The following is a 15,234-nucleotide window of genomic DNA, read 5'->3' as shown; positions in this document are numbered from 1 at the left end:
CTGCACTGAAGCAAATGCGTTGTTGTAGAGTAGGCATTTATGTAGCTGCACTGTTTCAAAGAAACACCGTTGAGACGCATGTGGTTGTCATAAGACCCCAGGGTTCCTCATGCGCACCACTGACACGAGTCGAAGGCGAGAACGAGCTTCTTTTACAGCGAAAGTTGTTATCAGAACAGAACACGGATGACGCGCGGCGCCGTATACTTGACCGCCGCTGCCGCCACTGCCGGTGTCCGTAAGCAGTAGCAAACGAAAACAACGCCGTAAATAGAAAAAACACCAATGACACGATGGCATTCCTACCCGGGTCTACTGCGTGCCTGCCCAGTATTCTACCACTGAGCCACGCCAATGCTATGGAATCGTTTAATAAAAAAAACACCAATGACACAATGGGATTCGAGACAGGGTCCTCTGCATGCCAGCCTATCATTCCACCAGTGAGCCACGCTAGTGCTTGAAACTAGTTTCTGAAATGGCTGTAGGTAGGCCTATTGCAGGGAAAGGAATCCCGTTCATATGAGTAATAAAGCGTTTTAGAACATCAAAGAAACAGCCAGGTGTCACACAATGCGAATTGCGTAACGACTGGGTCGTTTAATGCTCCAACCCATTAGAAAACTTGTTCCTTATCACCTAATAATTGCGGCTATACCTACTTCACGCTTATTTCTTCATCGCCGTCAGCAACTGCATAGAAAATTGCACAAAATTTCCATCAAGTGTGTAGCGGATACTACGTTTTTCCAAAATAACGTAGGGTTTTAGAGTGAATGCTGGCCCACTACAAAAAATGCATTACTATTTAAGGCGCAGTGGGTAACCAGCAGTGTGGTTGTAGCATCGGAAAGAGTGTTTAGAAAAGGCTCTGAAAAGCTGCTCTTCTAGCTTTCGCTGTGAATGTGCTGAGTGTTCCACGCCGGCCTGGTGTTTTTTTCTTCTCAGACGATTGCATTGACGCCCCTACACCACCCTGAAAAAGCCATCTGCACCCAACGTGGTTTTCAATGGCCTCCTGAATCAGAGGCATTTCACCTAGTTCTGCACTGCCTCCGTGATCGTGGCACCGTACACCAAGTTACGATGTGATGATGTCATCGTGTGGTGCTATGTCATGATGACGTTGCGTCACTGTGGCGCATCGATGGCTTCATATCGACGTCACATATTTATCTATGACGTCACAGTGACGTCATGTGGCGATGTCGATGCGAGACGATGATTTTTTCATCTCTCGGGTTGACACCACCAACGGGAGTCGTGATGCGAGATGTTGGTCCATTTTTGCCAGGCTATAGGTTCAACAGCGCGGGAAGAAAACACGGACGGACGAAAAAAGAGCTGACACAGACACGTGCTGCAGTGTCAGCTCTATCTTCGTCCGTTCTTGTTTTTCTTTTTCGCGCTGTTGAAACTTTCTTGGCGATGACCTACCAATTCTCCCAAACATTTCCACTAATCAGTTTTGATACGGTACCTAAGGCTTTCAGTAAGGCGTCAATGAAACAGCGTGTTTATGCCGACAGACACTGTACATCATTGTCAAATAATCTAAGGTTTGAGGAAAACTGTATAGGCGAGAATGAAAGATTATCTGGAGACCGCCAAAGGAGAACAAAAAGAGAAAAAGGCAAATTATATACAAGGAGAATAATGATGTTGCACCCGGTTTGCTGCCCTATCCGGGAGAGGGTGTAACCAGGGAAAGGATTGAATACAGAAGGGAGCTAAAGCAGAATCTTGTTTGAGAGTATGTGAGAGGGCCATGGGGTGAAAGGGGCATCTGCTCTACTACTTTATCGCATGTAAACTTGTTTGACAGAAAGCCAATTTGACATCTCAAATTACCAAGAAATAACTCATAAAACGCCACATTACGATTTTAATTCGCCCGAAATTAGTGATAAAGACAACTATAAAAGAAAACTTCATTCACGCCGAAACGGAGTCAATAAACGAAACGCTGTTTCAGACACTTTGTTCGAACGAAACCGTGAATCTGTCCATATACTGGAGTGAGTGGGACTTGACGCGTAATATTGCTACTGAAAGTCCTTTTTCATGTTTTCTTTCAGAGCCTTTATTGAAACAACAAATAAGACAAACGAGACGATTGTGACATGCCTGGCGATCTGACAGAGCTATGTATTCGTATTACTGAGCCACCATGTATATATGGGTTATTCCACGAGAGATCGAAACGGGTCCAAAAGTTTATATATTTGGATTTCATTGAGTATTTTATATTTCGTGCACCTCTCACCAGGTAGCCCGGAGGTCAACTTAATTTTATGATTAACGGCATAAATTACGAGAAAAAAACATATCAAACTTCACCAACATGGAGGCACCAATTTCCTCACCTGTTATTTTTGAAAATTGCAGATACTATAAAAAGACAAAGATTTTTGTTTTAAGGAAGATAATTTTTTACCTGAAATGCACGTCTAATGAAGAATAAATTCATACGGTTTCAAGTTTGTAGACCTTAAGAAAATATTTTTTAAAAATGTCTAATTTTGCGACAGTTTAAAATAAGTTACGTATTCCCCATTTTTTTTCTCCGAAAGTAATGCAAGCAGCGTTTTCAAAGTTGACACGTTTTAAGGATATAGTGTGTTCATTAGGTACATAAGTTATTGCTGCCGTAAGGCAAATGTAAATTTTTATATATTGCCTCAAAATTCTCATATTGGCAAAAGTGTACTCCGCTGAAATTTGAATAATAAAAAAAAACTTATCTTCGATTTTTCAAAATCTCGTAAATATACAACCGAAGGCCATCATACAGTAATATAGAAAAACATGTTGCATCATTTTGTTTTTAGCGACAATATTCATGGTACAAATCAGAGCTTTTCGAGAATGCGCTGATAAGTTGAGAAATCTAGAAATCGGAACGGAAAAGCGGCAATAAGCTTCAAACGCGAGTAAACGTGACCGCATTTGGTGAAGAAAGGCTGTTTTAGCAGATAGGAGTAACTATTTTGAACACGGTATTCTACAGTATCTGAATTCACTCTTATAAGTAGAGCACTGAGACTTGTAATATGTGGCGCCTCTCCATTACTGACACACAGATGGAGCTGCTGTGACGGCCATGTGTTTGCAACACGTTGGGTAAGAGAATTGAATGTTGAATGAGTTCATAAACGATTCATAACAAACTCTTATCATTTGGGGCACGAAGACTGCCGCATTAGACTGAAGAACACGCTTTAGGGCAAGTTGTCATCCGTCGTCTGCTCTACAGAAGAATTGCTGTGCGCCGCATCTCGGAGACAATGCTTTAGATCATATGGTTCAAAGTAGGGACAAAGATTACGCCTCCCGTAATTTTATCGACAAAAACGTTGTGAAATTCATTTTAACATAATATACTTCAGTTTTGCATTCGCACTGTGGATACTTGTGCGCAAGTATCCACAGTGCGATTGGGACGGCAAGAGGCAAACCCGTCACGCGCCTACCATCTCGGAGGCCATGTCTGAATTTCGATCAAGCCACCACCGTATGAAAGCTTCAGAACAAGAATGCAAACGCGACCACTGTAGTATTCACCATCTATAGCCCTTGCACGATACAATTCACAGTACATCTTCACTGATTCAAAAACTGCTCTGTACAAATATGCCAGCGTAGGATACACCCTTCTGCCTGGCAGTTGTTGAACAGCCCCACGCAATATTTACCACCAATGGTAGAGCTTCAGTGGGTACCAGCTCGTTCAGGGAACCCCGAAAATGAGGCTGCCGATAAATTGGCCCGAGGGTTGATTTGCCGGGCTCAGGACAGTCTATATTCGGGCTTCTCGAAGGAGCAGCCCCACACTGTTGCAGAATTCACGCAAATACCCCGTTCGAACCGTCGGATCTACCCTCCTCCAAATCCCTCTCTTACGCACTCGCAACAAATCCTATGGAGACGTCTCCCCACTAGCACTCTTTCTTCCCCTCAGCTGCTGTACAACTACAGTGGCACTTCCCCGGAATGCTCCCTCTGCGGTGAACCTCACGCCGCCCTTTTCCTATATCCTAATCGGCTGCCCTGCTGATCCTCCCCCGCAGGGACAGCCTGCCGTCTCAAGCTGGGAGGACTGGGAGGTCCTGCTCTCATCTGGGGACCTGGCGTTGCAGCTTGCTGCGGTTACTAGGGCAGCTGATGTAATCGCAGCCAGAGGCATGACCACGTAGACGTGGTGTGGGACCGCGCGGTGGTCCAGGGACCCCGGAGGGTACAAACACGCTTGCTAATAAACTTTTTCTGTCTGCCTGTCTCACAATCCATCCAGTTGCTTGACAAGAAAATCGCATATATGCAAAATTGAAGACTTTCAAAAGCCTGTACACCCTAGTGTTGTTTTTATTAGGTGTTTTCTGTAGTCTTTTTCTGCCTATATATTTCGTTGTCGTTCAATAAATTCCCATTGGAAATCCTCATCTTTGTCGTATGGTCTCATCTGTATCCCGTTTCTACGCTGTTTCGAATAACTAGGCTAGGATATATCATGTAGAAGAATTTCTTGTCCACTCAACCACCTACCTATACTGAAAATATAAAAAGCCCCCGTAATTGTAACTACTTGTAATATTTGCAAAAGTAATGCAAGTTCATGACGTATATATTACTATACGCGATTGACGCATGGAATTCCGGGTAAACGTGATTGAAAAGTGTGAGCTCGGATGCCTCAAGGCATAAAAAAAAACGTGAAAAACTTCAGCTTCCAAAATGAGCGCATACAACTATTTTATGTATATTTTTTTATAGCGTGGTGCAAAGCCACAGAGCATGATCATATAAAATGGCGTTGATATGTGTTTTCAACACGTCACAGAATCAGAAGACTCTCATTGAGATAAACAAGTGCACGAACGATATATAATAAATGTGTCCGTATTTCGGTAACCCATCTCTCGAAACCCAAAAAGTCTCAGACAGCCACTTCAAAGTATCTGGAGTTTGTCTCAAATGAAAGAAATGCGGAAAAAAATTGAAAGATGCTGGCGACGGGTTAGGCGACAGCTGTGGTAGCTTGGGGGTGACGTTGTTACCCGACGGCTTAGTGTGCTACATTGCGACCGTTCGAGAAGACTAATACCGGACATGGGACTCTTATTACGGCGACGAGTCGTTCCTAGAACTTTTGAGTGCGCCGAGTGTTGCCGCCAACACGCAATACAGAAACGTTGGAAGTTACAACTAAAAAGAAGAGAAATGCCCCACCACTCTAAAAGGAATCTTGAGGAAATGCGAATGCGTTGCGTAACGTTCATAACGGTGTTTCGCACGTGAGAACCCAGTGTTAGAAAAATAATGTTTTCTTTTTTTTTAATTTTACACCATGTAGCCAATAGCAACGCTCACCGCACGTGGCGTTTTTTATGTCGCGAGAAACGCGCCATGCGTTTCCAGCTCTATGCTCTGTTTCAGAAGTTCTCTTCGGCACTGTGGAAGCTACAGGCCCCTCAGCCAGTAGGAAGGGCGCTTAGCCACTCCACATGCATTCATTCGCGCCATGTCGTCTTCTCACCGTATTCATGGCGTCTGCTCAGCGAATTGTAGTTATTATGGCTAGTTTATAGACTTAAAAATGCACTAAAGCTATTAAACAAGGAACTTCACCAGGAACATTATTAAGCGTTAATTCGTAGCTTTGCTTAAGATTGGGAGAATCGCATGCCGGCGGATAACTTCACTTTGTGGCTGTTTCTCTGCGACGCTGTTCGTGGCTCTCGTATGTTCGTTCCTCAGTCAACGCGTTCCTTCGCGTCTCCCACTGCAACGCTCCTTTTAGGGGCGAAGCTCCTTATGGGGGGGGGGGGGTTAGCAAAAGGGGGTAACGATTTAGAGCAAAGGGTACTCTACTATGGGAGAGCTTAAAGCCGTCCCGTTGACAAGGTCACAGTCTATAAGACACGGTTAAGGCAGCGTGGCTTGTGCGTCGCTCGTAGTACGCAACCACCAGTGGCACATACCCGAAATAGCGGTCCTTACGATTTTGACCTCCAAGGTGGTTCCGGTGAGAGATTTCTTCTGTGCGTTGTTGAACAATAAAAGATAGTTCTGAATGCACATGTTAATGGCTGCTAAGGGGGAATGAGAGACAGGAGCATTCGGCCTTTAGGTAACGCGCACGCTGCGATCCCCATTAGCAGCTATTGGCATGTACATTGACCACGATCTGACAAGAAAGGGTTGCTACGTTATACTCGCTGGGTGTAACCTCCTTGGTTTTAGAAAGGTTTAGCGATCGTTGGGCCGCATAGCCATGAATACAGTGAACTAGTATATACCATGAACTCGAGGTGGTTAAAGGTTGTTATGCCAGCGAGTCCTCGTCAAACGTCCGTGCCTCTGAAAAAGGCAATCTGGGTCAAGGCCAGCCCGCAGTCCGCCTGACGCGAACATCTCAACGGCGTGAACACGCGCGGCGCCCCTCTCTGGCCCACGTGCATTGAGTCAGCTGCGCACGTGACAGCGAGCCGGCGACCTCGTGTCTGGTGGTCTGACGCATGGCGCGGCGACCCCGATTGGAGGAATCTGCCCTGACGACCAGCGGCGCTTCTGATTGGACATTTTGGTTGGACCCGGTGTAAATAAAAGAAGCCCTGCGGCGCGTCGCGATCGGCGGTCCTGAGAGAGGAGTCCCCATGTCGGAGAGCCGACATGCGTATGAGTCAGCGGTCTTAGGCGAAAGGCTGATCTATGTGTTAGAGAGGAGAGCTCGGCTCTTCGAGTCTCTGTCGGCCCCAGTGCCGAAATTGTAACGCCTCTGTATATATGCTGTACATAAACCTTGTTTAACTCACCGTCGTCTCTTCCGCTCGTCTTATCAGCTCTGCGCAGAAGCAGTCGCGAGCTGAGAAACATACGCTACCAAACGGCTGGTGACCTTCCCGGCGGAGTTGAAAGCAGTGGCGCCTTCGGGGCCGTGTTGGCGTCGCCGTCTTTCGCAACAGTGGTGGCTTCGGCGGGATCGGTCCGTCGTTCGCAACAGTGGAGGTCAGCGGTGGGATTCGGAGCTGGCTTCGCAACAAGGTGGGAGGAAAACCCGAAGCGCAAGCCGTAAGAAAGTGTGCATGTGCCACCTCCCGTTTAGTCCTTGAAATGTCCGCTGGATGGCGGTGCTTCTATATGGAGAATATATGATGAAAAGATGCGAGATGGTGGTATTTGGAGTGCTGAATAGATGAACGAACGGAGACACAGACAGATGCATGAATGGATGCACGAACAGACGCACGCACGGACGGGTGGATGGACGCATGGACGGTTACACAGAAGTACACAGGAACGGACGGAAGCAAGAATTAATGGACGGACGAATGCTTCGCCCCACTCCCCATCATTCACTCCGTGGATATGCTGCCATTTTTTTCTGTCTCTTTTTTGTTTCCACCGAAGGAGAACCCGAAACGCACGGAATGCTGTGCGAGGTTGCGTGCGCGATATTTGGAGGTGTTGCGTTCTTGGTCTGACGACCCAGTCCGACCACTGCCTCGGGGCATTAGGCTTAGTAGGTGCGGCTAAGCAAGCAACATGTCTCGCTAATATCGACAAAAGGTACCTGATGCTTTAGTGCTGGAGTGAGATGGAACGAATCGATGGCTGATTTCATCATTTCTTTACTGCTGTCAGTGCAGTGGGCGTGTAGCAAGAGCAAGTCCGGATCGAAGGAGGCAGTCACTTCTGCGTGGGTCTGCAATGTTGATTCATAGACACAGTTATGGGCGGTAACCGACACAAATTTATAAATGCGCAAAAATACAAGCGAAGAAGAATAAACATATCGTATATCCATGTGGCATGAAACACACCAAAGTAACGCTAACTTCAGCCAACCTTGTCAATCTCAAAGCCCTTGTATGTGGGTTTCTTACACCCCGTAGCTTTTGTAGTGCTGAACCAAAGTGGCGAAACAGAGTATAGTAGCTAGCGTATATGGGTACAACAACGCTACACAAATGCTGGAAGCACAAACGCTGCAAACACGTTTCAAACGCCTTGCATTATTGTGGTTTGGTTTGATTTGGAAAAAATATAATTGTGAAAGTCTGAAGCCGTGTGCCCTAGCACACGGCGGGCCGCTCCCATGATGGGACAGTAAGGCCGAGACCTAGCGCCGCAGCGTGGGCCCTCTGGAAAGCCCAAAGTTGCGACGTTATGTCCGGACTCCGAAGAGCAGAGTCCCACTTTCAGGACGATGCTGTATCGGTGCGGCGTACCGAAGGGCTCCCCCAGAGTATGTGAGGTAAGGTGGCTAAACCATCACATTTTGCGCACGAGTTGGTTAAATAAACCTCAGGGTAAAGCTTGTGGAGAAAAGCAGGGTTAGGGCACGTTTCTGTTTGAAGTAATCACAACGCAAGTGTCTGCGCTCTATTTAGCTTCCTATGTGGAGGTGGAAGGATTCTCCTATCCATAGCGAAATGTTGGGCCATTTCATTGTATGTACTTGGCGGATCCCTGTTTACGAAATCTCCAGTTCGACTCAATGGTCCTCCACGGCCGCGGACAGCGCTAACCCTCGTACCCTGGAGAGGGTCAACTTATTGAGACTGATAATCTCTCCATCCATGTTTCCCATATGAGCCGGAAACCATGTAAGGGTACGGGTTGTAAGCGACTTCACGCCGAGTATGTTCTTGGCCTCTTTGCACACAGCTCCAACACTGAAGGCACGAATGGCAGCTCTAGAATTGCTAAATATACGTTCATGACGTTGATCTAAAAGAGCCTAGGCAATGGCAACCTGCTCAGCCGCGTTGGCAGTTTTGGCACATACCGACGCCACATAAATTGTAACCCTTTGTGGTTGATTGTCACTACCGTCAATCGGTCTCTCTGGTCATCATATTGTACCGCGCCTACGAAACAGGCATCCCCGTCGAGATCCGCAACTTGGCGGAGAAAGGCCCGAGCGCGCGCTCTCCTCCTTTCAACATTCAATTGGGAATGCATGTTCCGCGGGGCAGGCGAGACAATGATGTTCTCCTTCTGATCCCTCGTCAACCCTTGGTACAGAGCCTCAATCTGAGCTGGTGGAATACCCATATCCACGAGAATCATACTCTTTGCTTTTGAGCCAGACAGCCTAATCACCTGTGTTCTTTCTTGCGCTTCTGCAATTTTTCCCAATATATTATGAATTCCCAACTGCAGGAGACGATCGCTATGGGATTAGTTGGGGAGCCCAAGGGCATTCTTTACGGCTCTCCTTATCATTGCATTACGCTTGTCCCTTTCCGGTCTCTTGTGTCACACAGGTCCCGTTAATTAGGGAGGCAATCGCCTGGCTAATTCCAAGCCCCCCGAACCACACCACGAAAGCGTGGACAATCTAGTAGTGGTCCTTTTTGGCGCGCCAGCGAACGCCAGCTGGGGCCCAAAGAACAAGTCAGAGCCGAGAGTTGATAAACAAAAGAAAATTATATTTCAATAATGGCAGATAAAACAATACACAAGTATGCACACTCCACAATAGTCCACAATGCACACTCCACAATGCAATATGACACCAATCAAACGAAGTACTACACAGTACAATCAGCCACACTCGAAACCACGGACACGGACAACAATACGCACTACGATGCAGTCGCATGCATTGAACAACCAAGACACTTAAAGACTAAAGAGATAGAAAACCTATTCAATCCAAAGTTCTTGGAACAAAAGTCTGGATGATACTCTTCCGAGAATCACTCACTCAAAGTACAGCGTTGTTGTCGTTCCGCTGCCCCCGAAGTTTCTCTTCCAGGAAACCTCTATCGTTCCGCTGCCCCGAAGTTTCTCTTCCGGGACACCTCGCCGAAGTTTCTCTTCCAGAAAACCTCGCGTCTTCAATTGGCCACTCTCCAAGCTTCAAACTTCTTCGCCAGAAACACGTCGGCTTCACACACTCAGCTGTTGCCACGCGTCTTCGCTAGATAGCGGTAAACACACACTCTTGCCTGTAGCTCAAGTCGTCACCCCTCAGGTGGAAATCATCTTCTTTTCCTGCTTTGTCTCTACGGACAAAACCTTAGCCGACTACATGGCGAAATCCCTACGCGCTCTGGCGCTAACTTTCGTCTTCTCCTGCTTTTCCACCTCGGCTGCTCGAATAAATACCTTCCGCGCGAGATTCCAGAAAGTTCTCGTCATTTCGTCGGCGCGATACGCAGCGAAGGCTGAGGAGAGGGCGAGACGGCTCGAATGCCGTCCACGACGGATGACTCAACCCAGCATCAACCACCCCTTTCCATCTAGAACATTCGAGTGCTTGCTCGGCCGCCGTTGTGGGGTGAGGAGGTTCGTCGGCGAAGCTACGCTTCCGAGAGGGGAGGGTCGCGCGCCCAGGGAGTCCTTGGATGCTTGTTTTCTTTTTTTTTTCGTTGACCTCGCGGCGTCTCTCCCGCGCGTTATCGCAAGAATTTGGCGGCGCGCCCCTTTTGAGCGCTCGTTTTGTGACATCTTGCAAACATGCATTGCCACAACAAATGCAAAATGACACAGCAGAAAAGCATGTATAAGCCTGGCCAAGTTGTCCTCTGATAATCCTGCCCTTCGATTAGCCACCCGCCTTATGAGTCTAATATTACTATCTGTCTTTTTTTCTAACCTTTGAATCGTGGTGTTATTGACACCTGTTGTTTCTAGCATTGCTTCTAAAAATTAAACAGAGTCTTCTTACAAGTTCCGAAGCGCTTTGTTAGTGACCCTATCTTGAACCGGCGCTGATCGGCCATTGAGGTCGTGCAGGGCATGTCGCACATCACTGATGAGGAAGGGTTCATCCAAATGAGCACAATGTATTCCCATATACCCCAGATAGACTTGCATGTTGGAATCGAGTGCTAGCGGTAAATCATCTTAGCAAGCTGCCCTAATAGCTCCGCGCCCGAAGAGGACTTTTGAGCAAGATGAAGTATTCTAGTGAGGACCCCCCTTTGATTACATTTAGTGCCCGACTCATCGGGCAGGTGTTTTAAAAGATTCAATTTTCCATTGGTTTGCATTTGTCCATCATCTCAGTTACGAATTTCATCCCACTGCTGCTTAGACAAAATTTGGCAATGTTCTTCAATTTGTGCATTTAACTCCGCAGTCTTTTTCCGAAGCTTACGATTAAACCTCTGGCCCTTTCATATGACCAATAGTGACTGCTTTGCCTCCAGTGAATGCGCACGCCGACTGCTCATTTTTTTCTGTCTGTACCTCTGTCTCGACAGTTCTGGTAACCGCCCTAACGTACTGCAGCAGCATCTCCATCTATTGCTCCAGAAACTCCGAGAAATCCCCCTCCCGAAACTGTCGAAACTTATCACAATTCACGTAAGTAAACTTTCTTTTAGATTTTGCCTCAATCTGCAATTTAGTAACTGTAATATAATGATCACCTGCTTACTATCTTTCACCTCCCCATTCCTCTCCCATGCGCAGGGTAGCAAACCGGCTGCCTATAGGCTGGTTAACCTCCCTGCCGTTCTTTCCCCCCTATTTTTCTTCCTTCCTTCTAAATCCATCAGAACAATTTCCCAACCTACCGAGCCAGCATTTTTCACGAAAACTAGGTCCGGGGTGGACTCCCTGGTGGTGAATGTGCTGCGTCTAGTAGGAAACGCCGGGTCTGGAATTGATGTGGTGGCAAGTCATGTTGACATGTAAAATTACTGAACGTTGGTTTTTGTCATTTTTACTGGTATTTATATTGCATGTTTGCGTCGTTTTTATTCCTATCAAAATTACTGGCCGCTTTTAGTTGCCATTTCGTTCTATCTATCAACATGTATACTTCTTACAGGAAGTCCCATTTATGCCTTGTGCTATGGGACCTGCTTCTGTATATAGTAACCCCAATGCGTTTATATATTTTGCAACAAATAAAGAAAACTTGTCGCACTGAATAGTGTAAAAAATGGCAGCATATCTATGGAGTGAATGATGGAGAGTGGGGCGAAGCATTCGTCCGTCCATTCATTCTTGCTTCCGTCCGTCCATGCGTCCGTCTGTGTGGCCGTCCATGCGTCCACCCGCCCGTCCATGCGTGCGTATGTTCGTGCGTCCGTCCCTGCGTTCGTCCATGCATCCGCTCCTGCCTCCGTTCATGCGTCCATCCATGCATCTGTCTGTGTGTCCGTTCGTCCATCTATTCAACACTCCAAGTACCACCATCTCGCATCTTTTCATCATATATTCCCTTTATAGAAGCACCGCCATCCAGCGGACATTCCAAGGACTAAACGAGAGGTGGCACACGCACACTTTCTTACGGCTTGCGCTTCGGGTCTACTTCCCACCTTCAAACTCCTCGAGTTCATGGTATATACTAGTTCACTGTATTCATGACACTGCGGCCCAACGCTTGCTATACTTTTCTAAAACCAAGGAGGTTACGCCCAGCGAGTATAACGTAGCAACCCTTTCTTGTCAGATATTGCTCAATGTACATGCCAATGGTTACCAATGGGGATCGCAGCGTGCGCGTTAACTAAAAGCCGAATGCTCATGTCTCTCATTCCCTCTTAGCAGCCATTGGCATGTACATTGAGCACTGTTTTTTATTGTTCAACAATGCACAGAAGAAATCTCTTACCGGCATCACCTTGTAGGTCAAAATGTTATACTTGTTACAGATTACAACGGCTACGAGGGATGAACAGGTGCCGTTATAAGGAGCATCGGCCCGAAAATGTCGAAGTGGCGGGGTGTCTATCTGTAGGGGTGGGGATAAGCACGCGCGTGGCCGCAGCTGTTGCTGAAAGCTGCCGACGCCAAAGCGTGACATGACTTCGGTTGCTAGGGGCGCGCGTGCCCGCAACTATTGCTATGGGAGAGGTGGACGGATAACGACGGACGCCTGACATAGTCCGATTAATAAATGAATCCGCATTTAAAAGCACAAAACATTCGAGAATGTTCGCCGGATAAGAATTGAGCGGCCGAATAGAGCATTAGCAAGATCCACACTGTTGTTTTTGACCATGTATTTTTGTTCGACAGCTTTATATTTGTGTTTTTTATTGACGATTCAAGAAGCGGTGCGTCAACTCTTACGAGTGACCACAAAAAACGCGTAACCGTTTTTATACCACAATGAAGTGCGAATAAGTTCATTAACTCACACCAGCTACATTTTAGTGATTAGAAAAAAATCCGTACATAAAATGTGCGCAAAGTTCAGCACACGGCAAAAAACAAGATGTATGACACCACAGCGACTACACGAACACAATACTCTTTAAACAAGGTAGAAATGGATAAAATACTGAGAGGTGCACACGCAGGCAAAATATCTTAAATGTCCTACTTGAAGAAAACGAATCCAAAGCCTAGACTGGGAACTAATAACAGCAGAATAAATCCTCGAAAACAAATGGGACACACATTGACATATTTCCCTTGAATTTTGTATAAAGATGTTTTACTACAGTGTATTATAGCGCTTGTTCTTTTCTCTTCCATTGTATAATCTTTCTTCATTATTTTTTTTCTTGTTGCAGTTTCTTTTTATGCTTTCTTTATAATAAATTTTCTGTACCCTCCCCCCCCTCAATGCCCTTCGGGGCCTGTAGGGTACCATGAATAAGTAAATTAATTTGAGCGGCTCTTCAAAACACAGTTTCTAGTTTAAACTAGCATTGTCATGCCTTTTTGAAGTGACAAGCGATTATCAATGAAGGTTAGTAAACCGAGGACTGCAGACAACGTTGCGATCTATATTCCAGCATCAGTACAAGCTGTACAACTATGTATACTAATCAATAAAATTGGGACGTGCGAATTGTTGTCACCAGCAAAGATAATAGACTTGTTTCTTGTTAGCTCTTTTCTCAAATGTGTCCAACAATCTAAAAAAACAAAGAAAAGCAAAACGTCTCTTCATGTCTAACTGATGGAGTTAGTAAATCGAGCAGAAATAGAGCGCCGAGCAGTGAAGCATAACGTCTTTTTCTCTTCTTAGAGAAGACCTGTTTCTTGATGGCTTACTCGCTCGCAAGGCACAGCCACGAGGATAGCGACAATCTTTACGAACATAGTGTACTATGCGCAATAAAGCAGGGATGTGGAGGAAAGGTTGAGCGCTTAGGCAAGAAAAGAAAAAAAAGGAGGAGAGAGCGACAGAGAGAGAGAGAGAGAGGCAAGGAATTGTCCAGGCTGTACTGTAGTGAGACGGAAGCGGTAATGAAAAGGAAAGACGATCTGTGCACAGCTATGTGTATTTCTATGACTCGCATAATCATTACACGTGCAAAAATTTGCAAACAGCCAAATGCACGACAAGTACAATCAGGTGTTTTTATTGCGTTTATCAGATGGAGTAGTCACGTAAAGAAATCTAGCATCAGGAAAGCCAAGCAATCCCTGCATGCACCAAGGCAGCACCTGAGCAATTGAATGACAATGTGCTCGATTGATCCTCAGATTAGGAATCTTCGGTGAATCGCACACACATTTACAATGTTTGTGCTCCAGCACACGCATAAGCGTCTATATTGCATGGTATTCAATGCATAGAGATAATAATATACATGGTGAATTACAGCCAGTGCTATTTACCTACAATATGTGGAATAATTCAGTGATATCCAGCAAACATCAAACTGGGGAAGATAGCATTTTTCAATTGCGACCGCGTGGTAACTACTGCATTCGTTTTAAGAAATCTCGTAGCTTAGAAGATTATAAAAGCTCATCATAAAAATCTTTTTAAAGTGTTCCGATGTTACTAAAATGACCTTTAGAAGAGACTCAATCGAATACGCTCCTCACACTGCTTATGCTGGCTGTAGAAAAATAAGTATGATGCCGGAACGCAAAAAAGCGAAAACAGTGTCTGCACTAATGAACTGCTCTCGTAAACCTACCACGAGGGATTGGTTTTGTAATTATGCGGGCTACCGAGCGTGGCCTAGATAACAGAGTTACTGCGTACGTGTATCAATTAGCCCTCTGTGGCACATACCAAGATAACCATCCTCTACTGCACGCACCAGCGTGTGCCTCAACTTCCCAAGTCTAGCCCACGTTTCCGCTCCTTTGTTTCCTTCCACACGCAGGAGATAGACGGGTTCCTAATTAGGTAAAGTAGTGGGCCGTGACCTCGCTTGTAATCTCTCAGTCATTGGCACAGCTACAGCCGTAAAACGGACATTGCGGGGACAATACGAAGGACAAAAAACGTATTCAGATGCCGCCATTGAGGCAAAGAGGTAACGCAGAAGCATATTCCTGAATTCATCGGCG

At 46.0% G+C, this 15,234-nt stretch overlaps 1 protein-coding gene across 1 annotated transcript in view; it reads left to right on the top strand.

Annotated features, from left to right (window-relative positions):
• LOC142814126 (uncharacterized) overlaps positions 1–4,196 on the top strand; it is a 63,427-nt gene extending 59,231 nt beyond the window's left edge. The window contains exon 5 of the mRNA XM_075892056.1: positions 4,071–4,196. Coding sequence (XP_075748171.1) covers positions 4,071–4,196 — 126 coding nt within the window. The remainder of the gene's footprint in view (positions 1–4,070) is intronic.
• Positions 4,197–15,234: the final 11,038 nt, after the last annotated feature.

This window comes from Rhipicephalus microplus, chromosome 4, assembly GCF_043290135.1.
Source record: "Rhipicephalus microplus isolate Deutch F79 chromosome 4, USDA_Rmic, whole genome shotgun sequence".
Taxonomy (NCBI): Eukaryota; Metazoa; Arthropoda; class Arachnida; order Ixodida; family Ixodidae; genus Rhipicephalus; species Rhipicephalus microplus.
The sequence above is the reverse complement of the archived record's forward strand: the minus strand, read 5'-3'. Positions and strand labels throughout refer to the sequence as shown.